General features: G+C 37.5%; 3 protein-coding genes across 3 annotated transcripts; 1 reads left to right on the top strand and 2 right to left on the bottom strand.

Annotated features, from left to right (window-relative positions):
- Positions 1-527: 527 nt before the first annotated feature.
- Positions 528-5,424, bottom strand: LOC117402296 (protein FAM89A-like). The gene is made up of 2 exons (XM_034003295.3): positions 4,757-5,424; positions 528-3,137 (listed from the first exon to the last, which is right to left on the bottom strand). The coding sequence occupies exons 1-2, from the start codon at positions 5,012-5,014 to the stop codon at positions 2,868-2,870; spliced, it is 528 nt and encodes a 175-aa protein (XP_033859186.2). The 5' UTR covers positions 5,015-5,424; the 3' UTR covers positions 528-2,867.
- A 3,164-nt stretch (positions 5,425-8,588) lies between these two features.
- LOC117402505 (DNA-dependent metalloprotease SPRTN-like) lies at positions 8,589-21,833 on the bottom strand. Its single transcript, XM_034003723.3, has 5 exons — positions 21,176-21,833; positions 20,889-20,988; positions 18,255-18,383; positions 12,005-12,329; positions 8,589-10,888 (listed from the first exon to the last, which is right to left on the bottom strand). Exons 1-5 carry the CDS (start codon positions 21,493-21,495, stop codon positions 9,888-9,890), a joined length of 1,875 nt encoding a protein of 624 aa, XP_033859614.2. The 5' UTR covers positions 21,496-21,833; the 3' UTR covers positions 8,589-9,887.
- A 264-nt stretch (positions 21,834-22,097) lies between these two features.
- LOC117402414 (exocyst complex component 8-like) lies at positions 22,098-25,756 on the top strand. Its single transcript, XM_034003525.3, has one exon. The coding sequence runs from the start codon at positions 22,270-22,272 to the stop codon at positions 24,322-24,324; it is 2,055 nt and encodes a 684-aa protein (XP_033859416.1). The 5' UTR covers positions 22,098-22,269; the 3' UTR covers positions 24,325-25,756.
- The last annotated feature ends 329 nt before the right edge of the window (positions 25,757-26,085 follow it).

Consider the following 26,085-nt stretch of genomic DNA (forward strand, 5'->3'; position numbering starts at 1 on the left):
TAACTGATATTTTCAATAGGGTTAGGCAATCTTATTTACATACATTATATAATTTATATATATATATATATATTACATACACATATATTGACAAGAAGTCTTTAGAAATGTCTTCGTTTTGTTTGACACTTCTCATTTAAGTTTTTCTTTGTGATTTATAAAAGTTATTAAAGTCTGTTTGTTGTAATCAACTCACAACCCTATTGACCAAAAAAATGGCTGAAAGTTACTGCCTTTGTAGTAGCATTAATATCCTTGTACAGAAGGCATTATTAGAGATCACGGATTGGTTTGGCAAATAGAGAAAAAAACTTGTCCATAGTCTTGTTAATGGCCTGTGTTCTCTGTTAATCAGAGGAATATCAGATAACATTGGATATACTATATTAGCCAGCTGTTACTGCATTTACTTTTGGTCTCGAGGTTGTAATAATGCAATTGTGTATTCACCAACAGAGTCCACCAAAGCTGTAGTGTGTGCTTTAAAATATATTTTGTAAAATAAATAAATGAAAGTGAAGCAAGCATGTTTTCTACAACAGCTCATTTTACTTGCAGAATACATACACTTGGGTGAAAATGGCCAATGATCATTTTGACTGAAACTCCAAACCCCCACCAGCTCTTGGGTTGTAAAGCAAATTTAAACTTGACTTTGTAAGGAAAAAAATTCAGAAATTACTTCAATTACAACTTGTCATTTTACCAGATACCTGATAAACCTCACATGAGGCTAGTTAACAAACATAGTTTTTGAAATGTTACTGATCAAATCATTTACATGTATTCCCAATTAACATATTCATTTGCATTAACAGTTTATTAAACTGTATAATAACAAAAACCTAAATTATACTCACTTTGATAAATAAGCTGTAGACCAGTAACCTTTCTTATTCAGTAACGCAAGTCAGTTTTGTCATCTACAGTATAGGTGAGTTTTTCATTAAAAGCAGTACAACAATTCAGTGTTTTAATCAATGCAATGATCAAAGAATTTTGTGTCTTAATCATAGGCGCCTAACTTTGTTAAACAGTAGGAGGGCAATTGTTCTTTAGAAGGTAATTATTCCCCAAGTAAGGCATTTCAAAATACTTGCCATGTCAAAAGCACTGTTTTACTATATAAAGAAAGACTTCACTCTGAAGCAAATGCGAAGACATTTTTTTTTAATTATTATTATTTTGCTGAATAAAACCATTTCAACAGTATAAACTTAGTTGCAGGAATGACCAGTCAAGAGTTGTATCTTGTTTTATACCATTAAAATGGTCTTATTGCTCTAAGAAATTGTGTCTTTGCTTTTGTGCTTGCTTCCAAATATGGTCCATTGAGTTAGAGGGCAAAACAGTAATGTAAAACAATGTAACTGCTGCTAGTGCAACAAGTCATTTCTTGCTAGTTATAAAATATTTATATTTTTTACTTTAATATTCAGGCAAGTTTTACGCGTGGAGAGTATTAGCAAACAGTTGAATTACCTTACGATTCAGGTGCATACCTTTAAACTATTGTCATTATTTATACACAAATAAGCTTACTTGACTTGAAAAATGTCTTAAGCAAATTCCTACTTCATTTGCTTGAATTAGTACACAACAAGCTTCAATATGAAAGCTAAAAATTAATAAAGAATGACAAGTTTTTAATGAAAAAAAACATTAAGTAAAAACGTGATTCTGTTATTTTACAATACCACTGCTTCAGATTATTACCAGTGCTTAATAGCAGTAACATTTTATTTAGAGTTCATGGCCCCGCAGCAACACGAACCTGAATATAATTGAATTAATAAAGAATAAAACAAACTAAACTAACAAGGACCTAGCCTGTATTTAATTAATCATTTTATGTAGTATCCAAACTAACCAGCATCTTCTGTTGCAGTCACATCGTGGGTCAAACCAATGTTCGTGTAGGGGCCGTTTTAGTGTGGGTTTATTTATTTATTTATTTTTTTTTTTTAATGTTGGGCTTACGGCGTCTTATGAATGACACTTTCCTACCTTTTAAACCGTTTATTGGGAAAACCATAACAAAACATAAAATAGTGTGTTACACGAAGCAAAAAAAAGTAGAGTGGCAAAATTTCTAATTTGCCTCCCCTGTGCTCTATGGGTTAGGTGCCCATGGTCTCAATCAAGTTACAGTTCAACAGGAGAAAAATATACTAAAAGGTCACAAGTATGTGCGAAAACATTACAGTTTTCCACCCCCAGATATCTTCTGGCATCTCTACACGAATCATAGAAATGGACCTGGGAGAGGCCATTTTGACAGAGCGCTTTCACCCATGTATACATAAGGCTGTTTATAGCACATAAAATATAAAAACTTAAAAAGCTTACACAGTAATGTCCCACACCTGAGAATTATATTTCAAAACATTATTGTCCTACTCAGTAAAATGTCCATCACGGAATGGGAGTTCTGGAACACATACAAAAGTTTCTTACCCAAATGCTTTATTAGGCCTCCACCAACGAGCAACTGATTTTAGACTTGCACTGCTGCAAACAAAAAATGAACTGTGTCCTCTACCATACCACCACTGTCCTCAACAAGTTTTGTCCAAGTTCACGCAAAGTTTATAAGTGTTATTATATGAGTTTATATACAGTCAGTATACCTTTGCAAAATGCTTTCAGTTGGGGGGAGGGGTATGTCAATGTCAAAATTGTTTAGTCATAAATGTATAATAAATACTAGTTTCATAATTGGTTATATAGAAAAGTTCACTAGAAAGATATTAGAGGCCAGTGGAACTGGATACTGAATAATTCCTCTATCAAGCGCCAGTCTTATATTAGTAGAGCAGAACTGAACACATAATTAGTGAGAAGGAGGAGATCGGTATATTACAGAGCTAGATGCTCATATGAATGGAGTCTTGCATCCACTTGTTGTTCAGAGTTTTGGGAACTGATGCATTCAAATCCATGTGTTCATTTGGGGTAATACTTGTGTCCTGGTAGTATTCATCTTCTTCGTCAAAGAAGCCATTTTCCATATTGTAGGAGCCATCTGCATTGGATGCAGTTGACATGTCCTGGCAACTGCCTTTGTATTCTTGAATCGATTCATGGAGTGACCATAACTGACACAGTAGAGACATATCCTGCTGCCGTAACCCAACCTATGAAAAAAAACAGAGAAATCATTCACATTAATTCATGGTTAGATAAAAGGTGAATGTTTGTTGTAATCAACTGATGCAGCATTGTCATTGCATACAATACCCACACAACACTTTTTTTTTACTGAAACTTACATACCTATACTCTGTTTCTTTCCAAATTTGTGAAGAATTTGTAATTATATTCAACCACTGCGTGGTGTTGGAGTGTGGTACACCCTGAAACTGCAGCTTTTTTGTAAGGATTTACCTCCTGATCACATACATTCACAGACGCAATACATGGCGACTGTATTGCGTCTGTGAATGTATGTCCTGTGTATTACTATTTTATGCAACAAATGCAATTGATTGTATAGTATGCATAAGAGTCTCTCAGCAGTGGTGAGGAAGTTGGATAGTGAACACAAAGTGAAAGGATGAGGACCCCTTTTGAGAGCTCCACACCACTAAACTCTAATGGGCAAAAACAATAAGAAAATATTTAACAATGATCAGAATCGGTTCCTGAAATGTACATTTAATGCAACAGTGTAAAGACTCTGAGATTGCTGCACAAGATTACTGTAGTTGGGTTGCAAAAAGCTAGCTGCAGTGTATTGTTGACAGTTATTTTCTATTTTGAAACCAGCTTCCAACTCATTGCCTTAAAACTTGCTAAACTAAAACTACTATGTATCCTCTGCGATTGCCAGATTAATGAATGATATTACTGATATTGTATTGCCCACATGGTAGCCTATGCCAAAAATGAATGATACACCTCTGATGTTAATTATTACTATCCTATCTGAAGTTAGTAGGATCACTGATGGGACATTCATCTGTCATGAGGGTAGTGGTGTGCCTCATTGTTTCCTTTGACAATTACAATGTTGTTCTGCTAGACTGTCTGACACAAAATTGCATGGCATAATGATAATATATAAATGGTGTATCCAATTCACAACCAATTTGTAAATAACATTATAAAATGTACGCATGCAATAACCCTGAGATATCTATCTATCTTATTTATTTAAAAAGGACTGTAATTAACCACTTGCAACGTAAAAAGCCAACAGCCTCTTTTTTGTTGTGGAACTAAACTATCTTTGTCGACCACCCTACCAGGCCAGGAAAACGGATACTACTAGAGTATTTTAAAGCAATTAAATCGAACACAGAGAAATACATGTCCTCTCATGTTTACGTTTTTCCAATCTACCCATGTCGATAGAAGATTCTTTAAAAATATTTGTTGTAGGCCATAATTGTATTATTGTGCTATTCAGCCCAGGGAGCATTGTTGTCACGAGTGTTATTTATGTGCAAAGATCCTTTGTGGTGGGTTATACAACAAGAAAAAGTTTGGACTTTGGGTAAACGGCATTTCTGATGCACTGCAAACTTAAATAAGATTTAAACAACAAGGATTATGGATAAACTTGTTGAAAAGCGCGAGCGACTACACCAATCTGATAATCCTGAACAGCTGTTGTTACTTTCTTTTCACTCAGTCAGGTTTTCACTTAAATTATTAACAGTACCCCGATCCACTCCACAGTTATTAAACAAAACCACTGAGAGACAGATAGTGTAATTATATTAACTAGTGAAAAACATATCTGACCACGTACCATCTCTTTCCTTAGGAGTGCCAGGGCAGCATCTAGGTTGGCCGGCTTGTTGGATACCATGTTATCGGTGTTACTGCGACCCCGGCTCAGATCATCTTGAATCATGGTCTTTTTCGCGTACATTCTCTCCATCTCCCTCCAGGATCCACCACTGGAGTTCAGTAAGCCGCTGAGACTCTTCGGTAGCGGCGGAAGCCCTTCACAGGCCGGCAACACACCGCCGACTCCCGGGTTGCAGTTAGCTGATTTGCCGTTCATAATTGCCCAGTCACTGAAATGCAAGTAAAGATTGTGGACAAAAGTCACATCTCGTGTCCACTACCGTTCCAGTTGTCAGGGCGTACAATACAGTAGCCTCGCACACAGCTCTTCTCGTCTACTCTGAACTATCCTAAAAACGTCACAGCACACCTAATCCTCTCCAGCAATACATTTCCTTTCCTGCCCCTTTATCCAGGACAGAGGCCCGTGCAATCATTGGGCGTAGCCCTGAGGAACAGACGAGGCTCATTGAATATTATACAGACTTCAACTCTACCGCTGGACATGCAATATTTTCTATTCAATTGGTTACAATTACCGATAGTTCCTTTTTACTTCACAGCCGTTACATAGGGTTACATTGTACTAGAAGGTCGTGTGTTCGAACATCAGCACAGACCCTTATCGGAAGCAGGCCCCTCAAACTGACGGGGCACCCTGAGTAAATAATAACCGAGGCACTGGCAGTGTTGGTGTTGGGCATTGCCCCTGGAATATACACTGAAACTGAACAAAAGGGCATACAAATAAGCACCGTCCAACACAATTTTCGCCCTAATTTCTGCATTATCTCAAGAAAGTCTCTCTGTCATACTGTAATATAAAAGCTCTATCACAGACTTTTGGAAAATTGCATTGACTTTTTAAAAATAAACAATGACAGGGGAGTTATTTTGCCCAGTGTGTCCAATTGCAAGAGTTAAAAATAAACTAATGCAAAGTACAGTCTGTGATTTTACAGCATAGGTGAGACTGTAACTAAGCAGCTATGCCAAGACTAATAAACTACAAAATACTTGTGTCAATACATTCTAACCTGATGACATTGTTGCCAAAATAAAAGTGCGACCATCACTAGACACTAGACAGGCACCTCCTTATTTTATTTATTTATTTATTTTATTTCTTTCTTAGCAGACGCCCTTATCCAGGGCGACTTACAGTCGCAAACAAAAATACATTTCAAGAATCACAGTACAATAATTAATACAATACTTATATAATATTCACAGATTATCATACTCTCAAAAACTTGTGCTCAATATAATTTTTCGGATATTTAATTAAACTTTGGATAAAGTGTCAATTCATTTTTGTAACTTCAGTGCCAAATAAGTACTGAACATTGGTTGTATTAGATGATCTTTTGACATACGGTGCCATAATTACAGGGTGCAATATGTTGTATGGTATAAGCCACAACAGCTGTGCAGTTCTTCTGCAACAACCTCAGGCACCAGGTGGCTGTCTGTCTTCCAGGGAAGTGTATTGCTCAGTGTTTACTGATTTATTTTTATTGAATGCGTCCCCATTGCCTACGGCTTTAAACAGAGGATAACGGCTGGAAAAACATAATGGATTCTTATTAAATTGACCACCAAAATTTTAATTTTCATATCAAAATATTATCAAACTATTAATTTGTTTTTTCATATTGTTACAGACACAAGTAATCTGAAGAGACTAACATACTATTGGATGTTTAATTTTCATAACCATGTACTTATTTAAACAGTGGCAGTATACTCAATATATATTTTTTCTTCTAGATATTAGATATTCAAACAACAGTTAAACAATGATATATATATATATATATATATATATATATATATATATATATATATATATATATATATATATATATACACTCTGTCCTGGTAATGAGCAGAGGCTTTGAAATTGTTGTGACAGGGAGCCTTTCTTGGCATAAAGGTCAATACCTAAAGCATTCCAGCACATCTCTTCACCTCCATACCCATTAGAAACACTTGCTGCCTCCAAGCTGCTGTACGCAGCCTGATAACTTAAGCTCCTTAAAAAAAGGCACTGTAATAAACAGTTACATTAAGATGTGTAGGTGTATTCTAAAAAAATAACTTGGGTTGTGTGTGTTGAAGATTGCTGCTTTAAGCCTGAACCACATTCTTATATAACAGACATTAGTTTTTATGTTGGTATTTTTTGTCATTGGCAACATTGAACCATCTTCAAGAAGCTTGTAATATCAAATAGACCAATATATTTAGGTGGGTATCCAGCTGTAAAACAAAAACATATTAAGTTAAAGGTGTGCTTTTTTGTCCTAGGCTAATGATATGTAACGCACCTCTCTATGAATTGTCTTAATGTTTTGACACAGCTAGGATTCTATTGATCGGGGGTGTAATTCTGGAAACATCTCAAACTGCAATGATCAAAGAAATATTGGTATAGACATTGAAGGTCATTGGTATATCATGCCTGGGGTGCTTTTAGAGCATTATAAATATGAAGACTATATCTCAAATGATTTCTGAGATATGGTCAGAGGTTAAAATAACTGTGACCTTAAAATTGCTACATTCTGCTCATGGTATATCTCTAAACCATGCAGATATCCTGAATAAAAAAAAAGTTTCAGTTTTCAGAATCCCAATGGAGGGTACTTCTAGCACTACTGCAGATAAAACAATTAAAAATGCACTTCAAAAGGTGTAACAGGATAATAAATAGTAAACGTATATCGGGATTATCACCATTTGTGCTGTGAAGTTACAAATATCCAATACACATTTAAATACAGTGCGCCCTCGCTTTAAGGCTCTCAGTTATAATGCGCCTCGGATAACGCTCCTACAACATTTCTACAGTAAAGACAGTACCGGTGTTGTTCAAACTATAACAATTTCTTAGTCTAACTTCCGTTTCTGTCTCTCCCTTTTGATACAGTATCTGAACTGAAGAAAAGCTGCGCTGGCACTTTATAACACAGACATCTTATTCAGCATTTGTTTTATAACTAAATAAATATTAGGCCTATTACGTGGTTATTTTTCCTAATGTATTTACTTTTTTGCTGCAAGAGGAGCTGCGGCTTTCTCTGGGACACAAAATGCTTCAGCCCCGCTCCGTCAGCCGAACCTGGGGCGAGCCCATTCCATCTTCCCCTCGTCCGACCCGCTCTCCTTCTCGCTTGTCTGTCGCTTCAAACTGCCGCTCTCCTTCTCACACTTGATTTGCTTGTCTGTCGATTCAAACTCCCGACCGCCGTTTAGCCAGGCCATTTATAGTTTAAAAACTGCTAATTAAAAATGATCCACGAGTGGGAATGTTACCTTTTTTTTGTAAAAGATATATAGTGTTGATTACATGGTGCTTTATGCATGGTTAATTCATTGAAAATTATATTGTTGCTGCACTATGTGCATTACAGAGGGAGTTATTTTATTTTGTATTTTAGTCAGATGTGTGTTATGTGTCCCGCGGCACTCCCCACCCCCTCCCCCATTTATAACGCTCTTCGGTTATAATGTCCATATTGTGTGTGTGCCGAGACCCTGTAATACAGTGAGGGAACACTGTATATTCGAAATAGTTAAGCAGGGCAGGACAAGGCAGCACCAACACAGATCAGATCAACATGTGTGTGTGTGTGTTATTATTTATTTATTTATTAACCTTTTTTCAGCTATGCAAAGAACGTGGATATCCAAACAGGTTTTACTTACATTCTGCAGCATAGGTTAATTTGCCATTTTCATCCTGGGAAATAAAACAATAAAAAGAGACACCTTTTTTTTTTTTTTTTAAATAGTTTAATTTTAATGTACATTTACTTTGAAATATAAAACTTTAGAACTGCAATTTCACACACACAGAAACAATAGCATAAAACACTAAAACCTAAAATAATTATCTACCTTTTCTATCCTGAAAGTCGTTGTTTAATTGTGAAAGTATGTCCAAGGCAGGTTCATACTAAAATCAAATGATAATTTCTAATATGCTGTAGGCCTGCTCAAACAAATACAGTGTTCTTAGTTTTAGTGCATTTGCAAACTACTTCACCATTCAGTTGTACCCTGATTTACTACATAAACATCTGTATTTCACATCAAATATTTTCATATGTTAAGAAAGCTTTAATATTATAAAATGAATTCAAGTTAAAAGCAAAGTCATTGATGAAACTATTCAAAACAAACTCAGTTAGACATGCAAGGTAAAGGATAAGAACCCAGATTACAATTGGAAAGCTAAATAATTTGCCTACATTAAAGCAATCTAATGGATAGATCTGAAGTACTGTTACATCAACAGATATTGCATAACATTTGTTTTTTTCTAAAACAAGCGTCCTTTGCTAGCTTGTTGCAAAAGTTTTACTTTCAAATTACCAATGATACCAAATTGAGTATGGCTTCAAGCTTTCCATTAATTGACCATTAATAAAACTACATTTTGGGTGTTCATATAAACAGATGATACCAGATTAATCCTGAAAAACATTTCCACATCAAATAGGTATTGCCATTGCTATAGACAGACATAGGCATACAGATCACCTACCCACGCCCCCCCATAAATGAATACATAAAAACATAAAACCACTGTAAAGAGTAACCCTGATTCTAGCCTGATGTCATATTTTAAGGCTTTTGGGTAGGCAGCACCATTGTGTGAAATAAAATGTTTGGCAGTCAAAGAACAAGAATAGGCACTCTTCCTGAAATGCATGAGCAGTTTGCTTTACACGCCTCTGAGCAGACAGCTTGAGCTCTGAAGGGGCCCGCTGACAAAGCCTGAGTTCAAGAGAAAAAAATGAAACTGTCCAACGAGCAAGTAACAACATAACAAAGGCTGGCTCACTAAGCAATCAGATTTGTTTGGAAGCCGCTCGAGCAAATTATCGTTTGGCTTAGCATAGTCATTAGATAATCTAGACATGACAAAGCCAAGTACACCACTTGAATGCTCTTTTATGTTTGTTAAAATTCACAGTTTTGCGTTTTTGTAGATTCAGGGCGAATCATTATTGTAGCATAGCTATCAGTTTTAAAATATAAAAACTGTATTGGTTTAAAACTGCTGGGTATAAAATATGGCATTATATAAGACATGAATCTAAATGCTCATTAATTTTGGACTCTAAAATGCTAACTTGGCACACAGGACAACTAACTGTTATACTAGGAGAGCTCAAGGGGTCAGGGTTAGGACGTGCAGCTGCAGGGGGAATGTTTGCCACTGTGTTACTACTGTGTGCATTTGTAGTAGTTGGCTTTTCCAATTCTTTTTTGGACTTTTGGAAAAAATTAAAAATGGGGGCAGTGTTGTTCTCTTCACGTAGTCTCTTTTTGGGGTTCACGCCGCTTCCGTCTGCTACTGCCTTTTCTGCTGATTTAAAGTATTTAGAATTAAATCCCTCAAAACTGCTCTTTTGTTTTAACCCCAAGGACTGATCTGGAGGCTGATCCTCAGGTTTTTTGTGTTCCGTAGCAGTTCCACTTGCCCCACTTTTTTCCGCAGATTTAAAGCTTTGGGAATAAAGAGCATCGACAATGGACCTTTGCTTTGCCTCTGAGGAATGATTTTCTGGTTTCGGGAAGTTTGTGGTGCTTGCACTTACCCCAGGCTTTTCAGGTGGTTTAAAGCTTTTCGAATTGAATACATCGTAGACAGTCCTCTGTTTTACCCCTGCAAAATCATTCTGGTTTTTCAACTGCCCATTTAGCGGCAAAATTCTTACAGGGGATCCGTTAACATTTCTAAATGCCTTACTATTACCAACTGATCTTTTGCCTGAGGACTGAGGTTGCCTCGATGGTAGGTTTGTGTTACCAGTGAGACACCCGGAGTTAGGAAACGCACTGGCAGTACTGTTTGTTTGAGACGAGTGGAGCTGTTCAGGCCATTCTAGCTTCCCATTCCTGCTTGCCTTCAGGCGATTCACTGGTGACCCCTGCGAGCCAAAAAGATTGCTGTTTTCAGACGGTTTACCCACGCTGGAAGATTTCTGGGGCGATGACCCCTGAGAACTTTTTCCGAGGACAAACCCTTTTCCACTGAATGGGATTACTGTTTGAATGTCCACACCATTAGTTTTACCTAAAAAAAAAAAAAAAAAGTTGTTGCACTTAGACAAATATACAGTATACATGGGGTTGGAAAAAACAGAACCTATTACACTGTCCATAGGTTGTGAATGTGAAAAACCCATTTACAATACTGCCGAGATATCTCCTAGGTAAATATTTTTATTGGAAGAGATAAGTGAGGTATATACAGGTGAATAAGACAAAAGTACTGTACTAAACACAACTAAAAAGGCAGCTTAAAACAGCCTCAACACAACAGGGTCACTTAAGATCAGACACATCTTTCAATGTATTCACATAGCTTGACAACAGAAACTGAACTAAAAAAATAGAGTAGGTTTACAAATACCTCTGTCAGCTTAATACTCAAGGGCAAATTGAACATATATCTTTTCTTTGTTGATAAATAAATATGAATAAACTGAGGCCAACTCCAGGTTTGAGCAAAGAGCTCAACATTCAACAATAACTAATGGTTTACATTCTATCATAGAGCCAATTACAGCGACACGTGCTGGTTCATACCTTACACCAGGGGACTCCAACCCTGGTCCTGGAGAGCTACAGGGTCTTCTGGTTTTCGTTTCAATCGAGCTCAGTTACTGAATTGCACCAATTATTGTCTCAATTAGTCAACATTAGCAGGTGTTCCAGATCTTTAGCCATTGATGATGTAAAGACACCTAGAAAATCTGCAGGATTGGGGCTCTCCAGGACCAGGGCTGGAGATCCCTGCCTTACACTGATTCAGCAGAGTTCAGATACAGTGCACTTATGGAAAGGAACAGTCTTAATTGCAGTATCCGGGACACATGATAAATAAGCTAAATGTAGACTGCTCCAAGTTTGATTGTAATGTGATGTTGCGTATTAAATGAATGGTAAATCTACAATCTTATAAATAAGTTTTAATGTTTTTTTGTTCTGGTTTCAGAACAAATAAATAAAGTACAGGGTTAGGTTCTGTGTTGTCCTCTACCCTTTCCATCAGTTTATACCAGTGGTTAGAGCCAAGGCTTGTGAGATGACCTCACCGCCATGGGTGAGTCACTTACCTGTGCAGTCAAAGGAAAAAAAAAAACATTTAAAAACAGCAAGTGTGATGTAAATATTAAATTGACCCTACCAGTATCATGTGAGGTCTTGCCACTGTCTAGTGTTTTAGGAGCTTCCTTCTTGTTAATGGCTTCCTTTATCTTGGTTTCTTGCTTCTTGTCATCAGTCTCTCCCTTCTTTCCTTTCTTCTTGTAATTCTCAGGTTCTTTGATTTTTACATACTTGCCCCCACATGTGCGCTGGTGCTCTGCCCACCAGGTGTCGTTGGCAGATGGGGCTCTGTTCATAGATCGCTTCACGTAGCCAAAGAAAGGCTTCTTAGTTTGGCAGGAACCTGTGCAACGCCACCAGTGCTGCCGGTATTGATCCACTTCATCGTGGAAGCTGTGGTAAATCTGTAAAAGATTACAGCTTGCATGACTAATAGGGTTTTCAAAATAAGCTGGTGACTGGCGTGATCCACCGTCTAACACAATATTTTTGCCGGCTACTTATATTAAAAAAAGATTAATTATTTTTGGTATTATCATACTGTAAGCCGATATATACAGTAGTCTCCGGCTAAGAGAAAACCCCTCGGGAAGCAAGCAAAGTGTTCTTATAGCCAAAGTGTTCTCCTAGCCAAAGTGTTCTCCAAGATGAAGTTAGCCACCAGACATAATATGAATCAATCAATCAATCAATCAATAAATAAATAAATGACATAAATTACTTGTCATGGCGCACGTGAAATATGAAATTACTGAATAAGTAAAAGAAAAGCATATGTTAATAAAACTATAATAATAAAGTAACAGACAAACTAACGTTAATAAACTAACTGTCAAACTAAATTAACACAGCACCCCTACATACGTTAAATGCAGCAAAACATAAGACATGCACATTATTTAACAGAACGGTGAAGTAACTCACCAGAACGGAAAACACCAAATTGCTCGGCGACTTGTGTCTGATTCAGGTTTTTTTTCAAGAGCTCGAACAATTTCCAACTTTTTGTAGCAGGATAAACTGTGGAGCATTTCGCTTTTTGTTGACATGCCATTTTATAGCGATGAGATGCACTCGTGGACATCAGATTGGGTTATGTAGCACAGGTGATTTAAAATGTATATTTGTATTAAGGCACAAGGATTGCACAATCACGTCACATGCAAATTAAAGTGGGTATTTGTATGGGGGCATACAAGTGCAGACTGTGCCGATATTCAAGTGAATGACCGATTAGCAATCGATTCTCTGCACAGCTAAATAAAACAGTCAGTGTTTCACACACACAGGGTTGGTGTGTTCGCAGTGGAGAATGGGAGAGAGAGGAGAAAGAAAAACCAAAGAGAATTAAAATAACAACTGATACTCGTGCTGGAAGGACGATACTTGTTTGGGGTTCATCCACTGTCTGTTTTGTCTGTCTATTTATTTTGGCCAACGTGCTGTTTGTTATGTTCAGCATTTTGTTTAAACATTGTATTTGTTCATTTAATAAACCGGTGCAAGCAGCGTATTCACAGCACAACTCTTTGTCATTCAGTTCCTGGTCTGACGTTACACCACGAGCAATCCGTGACACAGCAGTTCCGGAAAGATTGAATAAACCAATCAGTGTGCCTCAAGACACTCTCGCGATGACAAGTCACCTTTAAAAAGACCAAATAAAACTACTTTAATTTAAGTTTGATGACGATGAGTTATCAGGTTAAACAATAGTACTGTATCCATTGTAAACTAATTGCTACCGTTGACAAGAAGGGGTTCTTTTAAGCAAATTTCCTGTTCCTTTAGTTGGAGCACTTACTATGGGAAAACTCTGTTTCACCACAAATGTGTTCCCTTAGGCGAAGTGTTCTCCTAGGAGGTGTTCCTAGACGGGGAGACTACTGTAGTACATAATAGCTATACATATGCACCACCAAAAAAAAAAAAAAATAGGTATTCCTTTTCTTGTTATCGTAAAAATGTGTGCCCAGGTTGTCAGAGATAGTGGGGGTTCATGTTTAGAGGCTGTACACCGTTAAGAAGAAAATCATGATGGGATATCAGCGGACATACAAATGCTTCAGTGCAGAGAGGTGCTGTATTAAAAAGTAGCGGGGTTCTGAAAACTTTAGCGTTACACGTCCCTACGTGTTGCTACAACTGTTTAAATAATGTGCCTGTAATCAGGGATGGAAATACGACTCCTACTGCATAGCAGTTTCACCCATTCCAGGTTGTAATACAAGCTGGATGAGCCACAGTGTGTATGTAACAAGCCTGGGAGTCTTGTAGTAAAACCAGGAATGGATCAAACTGCTATGCAATGGGAGAATCTTAATTCCATCCCGGCTGTCATTGTTCTTTTCATTGTGAACATCGTGACCATGTTTTACACTGATAGTGTAAGGATTATTGCCCACATTCATGGGGTATCCATGAGGGGCAATTTACATGTGAAATGGCAATGCGCGTGCACGTTTGGGGGGAGTATATCAAGTTTGTGGCCCAAAAAAACGGCCAAAGAGAGGGATAGGATGAATCTCATTTACTTGTGTAAATGACGAAAAATACGGGAACTCCATGTAAGTGGCTGATGGTTTTATGGTTAGCAGTGGTGTAGTTCACCTTAAAGATTATGCGAGCAGCTTTCTTTTATTTTTGTTTTTTGCAGTATCTGGCCTGTCATGTTGTATATCTCTTGTGGGTTTACAGTTCTGTATAAAACCACTTACCATGAACTGCGTTATGCCCTTGTTATAGTATTAAAGCAGCTGTTTGTGAATACCCTTGCTGTAAAAACTACGCTAAAGTTAAACACGAAGAGCAAGCCCGGGCATTAATAAGTATAGTTAGTGACCTGGATGTGTTGAGCCATCTCGATCGCCTGAAACAGCATAACAAGCATGTGTACCAACAAGTGTCTGATGGCCTCTCAGAAAGAGGAAAAGAGCGCACAGTCCCACAAGCTAGGGACAAATTAAGAAGAGTCCTACCTGCAGGAACGAGCAAGGAGGTGCTGTTCGGGAGAAGCAGGACGGTGCCGCAGAGCAATGCTTTTTGCTTCAGTTACATCTGGCATAGCTATGTACGTGTTGCAGTGCCTCTGAACAAGGGAGTTGACAAACTTGTTCCACTATAAGGCTGAATGTTGTCCTGGTGACGCAAAATGACTCTATCCACTGCATATCTGTGAAAGAGTGATGCAGCACAACCTCTTCTCACCAGCATGACAGACGAGTATGTGTCCAAACTGTCTTTCGCCAGCCATTTGCTGGTAGAGGATGTTTGGAGGTTCAAGCTCCCGAAACAAAAGGAAAACATCCACTGTTCGCTATCCAGACAGCCTTAGGTGCATACATGGAAGATGTGTGGCACAGCCATGGTGATCTGCAATACCTCCCAGTTTATCTGCAATTTTATACCTCACAGTTAATTTTTAATGAATGAGTCATTGAAACTGGAATGAAAACCCAAAAAAGCATTTTACATGAGACATTTTCCTCGAGTAAATGTCTCAAGCTTAAAAAAAAAAAAAAACATGCATGGAAACTCCACCATTGTAAAACAGGTAACACAGCAATAACGATCCATGATGTGGTATGGAAATGAAAAGATCTCAACCGGCCATTTTGAAAACAGCTTTGAAACAGACTTTAAAGTTGTAAGTGTAAAAATATGTCAGGATGTTAATGAAATTACAGGTCCATTATTTAAACAGTTGTAGCAACATGTGGGGACATATTACACTATATTTTCCTGAACCCCGCTACTTACTCTAACACTAGCAGAATATGGTAACCACAGTTTCAGGCAACAGTTGTGATGGTGACCAAACGTGTGCGAGTACTGTTGTGTAAAAAATTCAAGAAATTTAGAAGAACAGCGAAAAACAAAAACACACTTAAGGTTTGTGTGTTGCACACGTGCCATAAACAAAAAATATTTTAATGAAGGTGTGCAATGCAGCAAACAGCTCAATAATGAAACAAATTATTTTTTGTTAACTCCAATAAACCAACATTATCTTTCGCCAGTCAAATCGCAGAGCGCCTACAATAAAGTTTTTTTTTTTGTCTGTTGCACCTTCTTTAGCACCCGCAACATTTTTACCATCAGGAGTTTAAGGATGATTTAACAGTGCAGAAGATTCCCTAGTTAGATGATGAGCTGATAATACCTCTTCAGCCAAAGAAGCAAAACACGGTAATTTAAGACGTTACCATAATGAAAAACATTGCAGTAGCTGAGTTTTGGACTAAAGCAGGGTCAGCTGTTGCAGGGAAAACAAAGTTTATTTCTCAAACTGACCAAAAAGGTGAAAACAGAACACACAGAAATACTTGCAACTGTAATTAGGAAGCATACGGCTGAGAAAATAAATAAATAAATAAAACATTAAGGGATTATATTTAAATGTACAGCAGCTTACTTGACTGCAATAAACATAACTGCTATTCGCTAGATTTAGCTCTCAGATTGTGCTAATGAAATTATCTAAAATATATGAAAATGTGCTTGCCGTGTTGTATTTTTAATCTCGAAAACAGCAGAACGATTATGCTGCAATTTAAACTTGTTTTTACTGAAAGATAAATGGTAACGTGTAATCATAAGAGCTGTCTGTGTTACATGCTCTCAGATCAGGACTTGACAAACGCGGAGCATGGGGGAACTGCAGCATGCTGTTTACCATATTACAACGGTACACAATTAAAGGGGCGGTCACCAATTCCACACACATTTTCAGCCAGTCTTGTATTGCAGGGACCTTGATGCTCCAAAAGTCAATTTGTCTGGTTGTTCGTGCCTTGCTGTAATACTAATTGCAAAACCTGGATTACTAATGCAATACAGAATAGTGTGCCTTTTTATAATAGTGATGGACACCTATATCAGTATTTTAATATGATATCGATATTGTTCGATATCAATAAGAATTTCCATATTTTGATATCGTGGGATTTTAAAATCATCACTAATGTTTGATGAAACTTGAGAGCTTTTGGAGAAATAAACATGGTGTATCTAACTACTAAGCTAAACATTAAGTTTTAACAATAATATAAATTTGCTATGCTGTAATGGATTTATTTTTAGATAGAAGAATAGATATTTTTCAGCATAGAGAAACCGGAAATATCAAAGATCACATACGCTCTCCATAAAGAGACGTACAGGAATGCTTGTAGACATGCTTTTTATTGTTAATAAAAAGCATAACGCAGTATAATCAAGCATATTTTATACCGAGATACAACAAACAATATATACTCTATACATACCAATCATATAAAATAACTGGTGCTGAGTCTTTTAAATGATCTCATCCAGTTGATATTTCCTGTAATAACTGGACGGTTATTATGGAAAACACATGCTCATTAACACCAACAGAGCACAAACTGTCTAACTAAATTAATTCCAACCTCATAGCAGCTCTCTTCTCTCGCTCGTTCACAAACAATTGCTCACTAGAGATTATAAAAAAATACTGCAGTGGGTAGTGTGTGATATATTAGAATGTAGTGCCCACCCTTGGGGTGGAATGCTTGCTTTATGTAGCATCCCACCCCTCAGGTTGGCATCACACACTACCCCATGAAGTATTCTGTATATTGCAGTTGTGTTTCAGAAGAATTCTATATTATGGATATCGATATCACAACACATGCACGATATCGATGACAAATTTTCATATGCTTGCGCCCCACTAATAATAAAAGTATTGCCTTCTTGTGTGATGATTTTTTTCCACTTACACTAAGAAATCTTTGTCAAAAATGATTCTGTCCTGGCAACAAAATCATAATTTACAAATGTCCACCCACACAGTATTTATTTAAAAACGACATTGGTCAGTTTATTTTTCTACTAATTGCTGTTGAACAATAAAAACACTTATCTATAGAATGGCAAACATCCCTTAATAATGGCACATGCTAACATTGTTTGTGTGCAAGGCATAACCCATTCAGAGACCCTCATATCTATATATACCGAGTTACTGTTGATATACAGCGAGATACAGTGGCTGATCAGCAGTTCCACTGCAGTCAGTTTTTTTTTTTTTTTTTCCATCATCATGATAAAGCAACCCACATTTGCTGAGAACAAGGGCTCTTGTTCAAACTAATATAAAACATTAAAATATAAAGCAGCTCCTATAGCAGCAGAATCACACTGCATTACATAAGACAAAGCTGTCCAGTTAGCATGTATTTACACCAGAACCTGTACATGCATGTTAACAAGACAGCAGTTGGTATTAAAGGCAGTCTGTACATGATACTGTACATAAGACTTTCTAGTGCGAAGCCTGTATTTCTGACAATTTCCGTACTTACTGAAATTTTGGTCCCAGTAGCGCTATTTATTCTATTCATATGCTTGCAGAACTCTGGTCCATGTCCATCGCGATCTCTGTTGTTTTGCGTGACGAAAAGCAGTGCGTGAATCATTTCATGTAAAAGAGTCTGAAAACAAAATGACACTCTTTGTTATATAATGGAAACAAGTACATGCTACATAACAGTATACTACTGCATTTGAACACTCAACATACTGTAGAGCAAAATACACTACAGAAGCTTCTAAAACCCACACTAATGCCATGTTTCAATTTGTTACTTGAGTCACTTGGATTCCCACCCCCGTCATCAGCAGCAGATTGAGATCAATCAGATCTCTATCAGGTCTACAACAGTCCCTGGCAGAGCTGATCAGAACTGGATCAGAAAATGCTGCATTCCATTCGGAATAGTGTGTATTGTTATCAGGTCTTTTTAAAAGTAATCAGTATTTTTTGGGTCCAATTATCCGTCCAAAGCAAACAGGGTCATTCCACATCAAATGAGGTCAGATCTTGTTTTTCAAGATCTATTCTTGATACTCGCTGCACATACATGGCTGCTCTTCTAGTTTAGTAATGTGTCAACATATTACCTATTTGTAACCACTGATGTTAATGTGATGGAGCCAAATGCAGAAAAAAGTGCAATGACACCAATAAAAATGCCAAATTGTACTTGCAAGAACTAGGGGTGCACTAATCGGTAGCCTATCGGCATAGCACCGACATAAGGGAAAATAACACAATCAGCTATCAGCAGTTTTTGTTATTTCAGCCAATAATGTACACCAATATTCATGCTTCAATTTCTTCCAGCACAGAATTTAATGGTTGGTTTGGCACACTTACTAATGACGCAAGAACACGGGACAGTCATTTTCCTTGCAGTGCTGTGTAATGTGCGATCAACCTGCAGTAAATATGACTCAAGTGTTTGGAATTTTTTTTGTTTTTTAAATATCTGAAGACAACAATAGGATAGCAGAGTTGTTTGCTGCAGAACAGACGTGATGCTTCATTAAATCCAACGATGAACTGCGAGTAGAATATTATTGTGATGCTTTAAAAAAAATAAAATGTAGGTTGAATCCTAAATAACATTGACGGTTTAAGTTATTATTATTATTTTTATTATTATTATTTACACATTGTACTTCAAAATTACCTTTTGTAATTTGTGTTGATCTTGCTTATTGTATTGGTTGCAGGTGTATTTGGCAACATTTTGAAGCAGAAATCGATTAATGTGCCATCTTTTGTTATATAACAAATTCAAATTTGAACCAGAAATATAATATTATATCTTTTTTTGGTTATGTGAACAATTTAAGTTGTGCTGCATTTTTAAGAAGCGTATGCTTAAAATAAGAATTTAATGAAAGTTGTTGTAGTTGACATTGTGTTGGCTGCATTTCTTTTCTGTACAGTATTCAGCATAGGCAGAAGTTATAATAGGCAATGTTTGACAGCAAATGGCTATAAAAGTTAATGTCACATTATATGTTTTTTTCTACATAAGTGTCTTTACTAGTAGAAATGTATAAATTGCTGTCAATCACAAAATATAATACTACGTTATTCTTTGTATTCATTTTCGTAAGTAAATGCAACAAGTAAAAACAATACCTGTTCATTTTTGTCAAATACACAAATAAACAATATCTGTTCATTTTCTAATAATAATTATAAAACAGTTTAAATATAAGCCCTGTGTCTTGTTCTTGTAGTTTAGAATAGCTTACCTGCATTATCTATTATCGGTATCGGACAATATGGGTAGATAACCATTGGCTATCTGTATCGTACAGAAAATCTTTATCGGCGCACCCCTAGCAAGAACCCTTGGACTGACTAGTTTCTCCAGGTTATCTAATAACAACAAAGACTATATGTGTTGTCAGTCACAAGGTAATTGGTTCCTGAGATTTGAGCCCCAAATTGAACATCAGGCCAAAAATGGCATCCCTTTAGCACTCTAGAACTCAAAAGGATAGAAGCTTGTTTTTAATGGGCCATGTAATACAGCTATATTTTCTCAAAGGTCAGGTGAAAAAGATGAAAACTGTAAACTGTATCCTTCTACTTAAATATGGCACACTTTATTCTTACACTTTTTGTACACTCACTAATGGCATTTTGTAGGTTTACCTGTACCTAGACAGCAAATAATTAACTGAACAGATAACAAAACAAACTATGGCTTCTATGTAAATTAGTATCTCATAAAACTGTCCATTATGTACAATATTGTACAATTTGGCAAAATTGCATTTGTATCCATCTCTTTAGGAGACTGATCCCAAAGGCAATACAGAAAGGTATTTTTAGAACAGTGAGTCAGCCATTTTAGTTTTCTGAAATAATATAATAAAATAATCAGCTTCCACCAATGTGAACATCAAGCCCATGGAATGAACCAACAGTAGTTTATGGAACAAGTTTCTTTGGCCACTGCAGGGTAGTCATGGTAATAATCACACCCAGTTATCACCTTGCTCAGTTTTCAACAGCTTCCTAATTACAGTGCTGGGATGAGCTTGAGAATCTGCTGTAGTGGTCAGACCCTGGGCTTCCTGATCTCCAACCTGGTTTATAAAAGTAAGCATAGTGAAAAATAAACACAACAAACCTCAACCAGATCCCGTCTTGGTCTCAGTTTCAGCAGCGGTTCACTGAGGCGGATTGAGCACAGACCTCCTCTGCCTTCATAGCAGCACACCCCTGCACACCTGGAAGTCCATCCACCGGTTAGCAATACAAACTCACTGTCTTATTTTGCAATCAAAATTCAGAACACAAAAACACATAACTAGAAATGATCTAGGCCACCATTAAATTCAACTCATAGAGCAGATCATCAATAGATCACTATTTTTTTTGTATCTGCTCCAATGATTACTATGAATCAAAACTTACAATGTCATCCGAGCGCTCCATTTGACTTCCACGCCACAGAGCTTCCCCCAGAAAAACGTGTCATTGAACTCCATGAACATTGCCCTGACATCGGGGCTGGGGTCCAGGTTCTCCCAGGACTCATCTACAATGGACATCGGCCTCTCGGGGTTGAAGGATGAGCGAGAATAACTAGGCACAATTTGACCCTGCGTCGATTCAACATTTCTCTTTTTAGTTTCATCGTAACTATTATTGTCAATAGCGTTCGTTAGAAGGAAAGTTGCTTCGTTGTCAAATTGCTCTTGTAACTTTAAAGCTAACAAAAAATCGTCATCCATTATACTAGCTCACACAAACTGATCAATTCCCAGCAGCAAGAAGCATACCAGCAAAACAAAATCCTAATAAAGTCACTTTTTTCAGTCGGTTGCGAATGTAATCATTCTCTACTTTGTTTTTGTATTTACTTTATACTTTAAACTGACCATTTTAATGACTGGGATTTCGTTTTCTTTATTTTCCCCGGACCGGCTACTTTACTAATTGCTGCTGTAACAAACGCGTTAAAAAAAAAGTTTTGAAATACTAAAATCCTGTTTATAAAAAAAGCGCTTCCGGTATCAAACAGCAATACAGCACACAATTTATTTTCAAATGAAAGGTATTCTGGGATTGATTGGTCCTCCCCTGTGTCTCACAGTTCCCTCCCTCCATCGTCTCTGCTGTCCAACTATAAAGTTTCTTGGAGTTTCTAATTTCTACGTGAAATACAATTTTGTCTTGTAAGTCTTTTTTAATTTGTATAAAAGATCACCGCGCTACACAAATTTCACTGTATTTAATGTAATGCTATGCCCTTCTGGATGAGTGCTTTTATATCGCTGTATTTAATGTAATGCTATGCCCTTCTGGATGAGTGCTTTTATGTTTACTTTAACATTATTGTTGGCCATCAACGACGTCAACAGGATCCCATGATTTCACTGGGAGTTGGTCATATTCTGGTTTGCGGAAGGTGTTCTGGTTAGTTCCAATTGTAATTGTTTTTTTTTAAAAAAAGGGGGTTAATAGGTTGCAGATATCTAAATAGGCGGCTGGTAATCTGAGCGAAAATGACAGATACGGGGAACAGGCTGCGTAAACAATTGGAATCGGCGAATTTCGATCCCAAACAGTATGTAAAACAGCTCTCCCAGCAGTCAGACGGAGACCGAGACTTGCAAGAGCACCGTCAAAAGATACAGACTCTAGCCGACGAAACGGCTCAAAATCTGAAGAAAAATGTCTACAAAAATTACAGACAGTTTATTGAAACTGCCAAGGAGATTTCCTATTTAGAAAGCGAAATGTACCAACTGAGCCATATTCTGACTGAGCAGAAGAGTATTATGGAGAGTATCACCCAGGCCCTGTTGTCTACAGACAAAGATGAAGCAGCGAAGGAAATGCAGGCAGCTTTCCCTAAGGAGACAGAAGAAGTTAAGCAGAGGACCCTGACCACACTGCTGGAAAAAGTAGAGGGGTGCAAAAACATAATGGAAACCCCTGGGAGGTATTTGGTTTATAATGGAGATCTGTTTGAGTATGATGTGGATAATATGTCTCAAATCCAAAAGGTACATGCATTTTTGATGAATGATTGCCTTCTCATTGCCACCTGGCTTCCCAACAGGCGTGGGGCAGTGCGATACAAATACAATGCTCTTTATGATTTGGACAGTTTCGCTATTGTTAATGTGAAAGATAATGCACCCATGAAGGACATGTTTAAAATCCTGATGTTCCCAGACAGCCGCATTTTTCAGGCTGAGAACAGTAAGATTAAAAAGGAGTGGCTGGAGATCTTGGATGAAACCAAGAAAAACAAAGCGATAAAAGAAAGGCACAAGAAAGAGGAGGAGCCGCCACATTCACCTGTGCGCCAAGATATGTCCAACAACCCATTTGACGAGGATGAGGAAGTCGTCTGTGAAGAGATTGTGGACCTGAGCATGGAGTGGATACAGGAGCTTCCTGAGGATTTAGACGTGTGCATTGCTCAGCGGGATTTCGAAGGTGCAGTGGATTTGCTGGATAAGTTGAACGAGTACCTGAAGGATCAACCCTTGACTCAACCTGTTAAGGGGCTCAAGGTGAAAGTGGAGGAAAGGGTTCGGCAGCTCACAGAAGTCCTTGTTTTTGAGCTGTCTCCCGATAGATCCTTGCGAGGTGGCCCTAAAGCCACCAGGAGGGCCGTATCCCAGTTGATCCGGCTGGGACAGTCCACCAAAGCTTGCGAGCTCTTCCTGAAAAACCGAGCAGCTGCCGTACAGACAGCCATTCGCCAGTTGCGAATAGAAGGTGCCACTTTGCTGTATATTCACAAGCTCTGCAACATCTTCTTCACCAGCCTCCTGGAGACAGCCAAAGAGTTTGAGATGGATTTCGCCGGAAACACTGGCTGCTACTCTGCATTTGTGGTGTGGTCCCGCTCAGCCATGAAGATGTTCGTGGGCGCCTTCAGCAAGCAGGTTTTCGACAGCAAGGAGAGCTTATCCACAGCTGCAGAGTGTGTGAAAGTTGCCAAAGAGCACTGCAAGCAGCTAAGCGAAATTGGGCTGGACCTGACATTTACCCTTCAGTCCCTTTTGGTTAAGGACATCAAAGCTGCACTTCAGAGCTATAAGGAGATTATAATTGAGGCCACCAAACACCGCAATTCTGAAGAAATGTGGAGAAAAATGAACTTGATGACTCCAGAGGCCCTGGGCAAACTGAAAGAAGAAATGCGGAACTGCGGGATTAACAGCTTTGACCAGTACACTGGGGAGGACTGTTGGGTAAACCTCAGCTATACTATTGTTGCTTTTACAAAACAAATGATGGCCTTCTTAGAGGAAGGGCTAAAACTCTATTTTCCAGAGCTGCACATGGTCCTTCTAGAAAGCCTGAGGGAAATCATTCTGGTTGCTGTTCAACACGTTGACTACAGCTTGCGATGTGAGCAGGATTCTGAAAAGAAAGCCTTCATTTGCCACAATGCTTCGTTCCTGTATGAAACTGTCCTCCCAGTCATGGAGAAGAGGTTTGAAGAAGGAGTAGGGAAGCCTGCAAAGCAGCTGCAGGACTTGAGAAATGGATCCCGTCTGATTCGTGTGAATCCGGAGAGCACAATGTCAGTTGTGTAAACATAGGTTGTTTTTACCAAACAGGCATGTTCAAAACTGTATACTGTGCAATTGCTATGTCTTAAATAGTATATAGTAAACATAGTGCTATTTCAATGTAACTTGTTTGCCTAAAGCAATATTTTATTAATTTTTTTGGCCTACAGTTGCCAGTAATACCAAATGTTGAATACCAGCTTAAAAAAGCGTTTGATATTATTTTAAACATGAATTTGGTCAATTTCCAAAGTGAAAGCAAAACCAGTGATGTTTCAAAATTAATCTTTTGAGTTGTTTCTCAGTAGTTTTGTAACATTGCCAGTAGACCAGATACTTACTTCACAAAAAGCTTGCTATTAGGAATCGTATCTACAAAGACTGTTAAGTTACATACTATTATTTAAATATTTGGCAACATGGTTTGAACATATTAGCAGTGCAACTTTTCAGTAGGATTTAGCTTTTTCTCCATGCAGTTGGCTTAGAAATACCAGAGCTGCTGCACAAATAGAGCCTTTTCTCAGAGATGCTGCATTACCATGAGAGTTGCTTCAAGTAATCAATAAGGGAGGAGGTTCACAATGTACTTTAAATGTCTATCCACCTGCCACAGTTTCAATAAAAAAATTAAATTATATATATTAAATTGTCTGATAGTAAATGCAGGGTTATAATCAGTGTATTCTTCTAGCACCCAGCCTGAGGGTTGTTGAATTGTAACTATTTTCACATTAATTGTGGTGAGACCTAATTAAAACTGTTTTTCCATTCTCTGCTGTGTGCACATATTGTTAAAATACAAACTTCTGAACCTTGTCCCAGGTATTTGTAGTTTATATTCCATTCGTATAAATCTGTATGTCTCGCAGCTATTTCAAAACCAGGTGGTTCTGAAATAAATATTCTTCTGCTAGGACAGCTCAGGCTGTAGTAAATCAATTTTACAACTCAGTTTAAATATCTTTTACAGCCTGTGCAAAGAAAAACACTTCAAATGTAATATTCACTTCCCAAATTTACTTTCAAAATGTATACTATAAACAGGATTTTGTGTTTAAAAAAAAATAGTAAATTGTTAAAGCAAAAGTTGAACAACCAGTTTCTGTAGCATGTAGATGTACAAGGCATTGTTTTCAAATTCTGCTCTTGGATTACTGAGATATCTGCAAGGTCGTCACATTTCATTGTCAACAGGGTCATAAACTGAAGCTTGCCTATTTGCATGGATAATATGGATGACTAAAATGCCATTTTAAGTGTTAAGTCAGCAAAGTAACTACAATCAAACTGTGAGCTGCTTAACTACAAATCTGTGTTTATTGTACCAAGGGAAAGGGATGTATAAGAAATCGTCTGCTAAGAAATAAATAAATGTATCACACACTACAAATAAAAAAAAATGCAATCATTCTTAGAAAATGTAATAAAAGCAGCTGCTCTTTATTAACATTTACTTGCATTACTCATTTTTTTTAGTGCTGATGTTTCCACTTCAGTGTCAAATCATTTAATCAGAATCAACAATTGTTCTACTCAGAGGAATAACTTTAAATAGTAGAGGCTGTTAATACCTATGAGCACCACTATGTACAGGATGAATAACAAAGGATGCACCATAGGGACATAACCCAATAGCAGAAATGTACAATAACACAAATGTTCAATTCAGTTTGTCGATTTGTCCAATATTAATTGATTCAGGATCATCCACAGTTTGAATGGTATAATAATATAATAATATTTCAAACTTCATTCTGGGGGCTGAATATTAATGTGGTTGTG

The sequence above is a fragment of the Acipenser ruthenus genome, chromosome 5 (assembly GCF_902713425.1).
Source record: "Acipenser ruthenus chromosome 5, fAciRut3.2 maternal haplotype, whole genome shotgun sequence".
Lineage (NCBI taxonomy): Eukaryota > Metazoa > Chordata > Actinopteri > Acipenseriformes > Acipenseridae > Acipenser > Acipenser ruthenus.

Excerpts from the sequence above, each read along its gene's own strand:
- LOC117402296 (XM_034003295.3), bottom strand. The coding sequence starts at position 5,014 with ATGAACGGCAAATCAGCTAACTGCAACCCGGGAGTCGGCGGTGTGTTG. Across the intron at positions 3,138-4,756 it reads CACTCCTAAGGAAAGAGATG|GTTGGGTTACGGCAGCAGGA; the intron begins GTACGTGGTCAG and ends TTTTTTTCATAG.
- LOC117402505 (XM_034003723.3), bottom strand. The coding sequence starts at position 21,495 with ATGGATGACGATTTTTTGTTAGCTTTAAAGTTACAAGAGCAATTTGAC. Across the intron at positions 18,384-20,888 it reads CAAGACGGGATCTGGTTGAG|ACTCTTTTACATGAAATGAT; the intron begins GTTTGTTGTGTT and ends TTTTGTTTTCAG. Across the intron at positions 10,889-12,004 it reads CAAGACCTCACATGATACTG|GTAAAACTAATGGTGTGGAC; the intron begins GTAGGGTCAATT and ends TTTTTTTTTTAG.
- LOC117402414 (XM_034003525.3), top strand. The coding sequence starts at position 22,270 with ATGACAGATACGGGGAACAGGCTGCGTAAACAATTGGAATCGGCGAAT.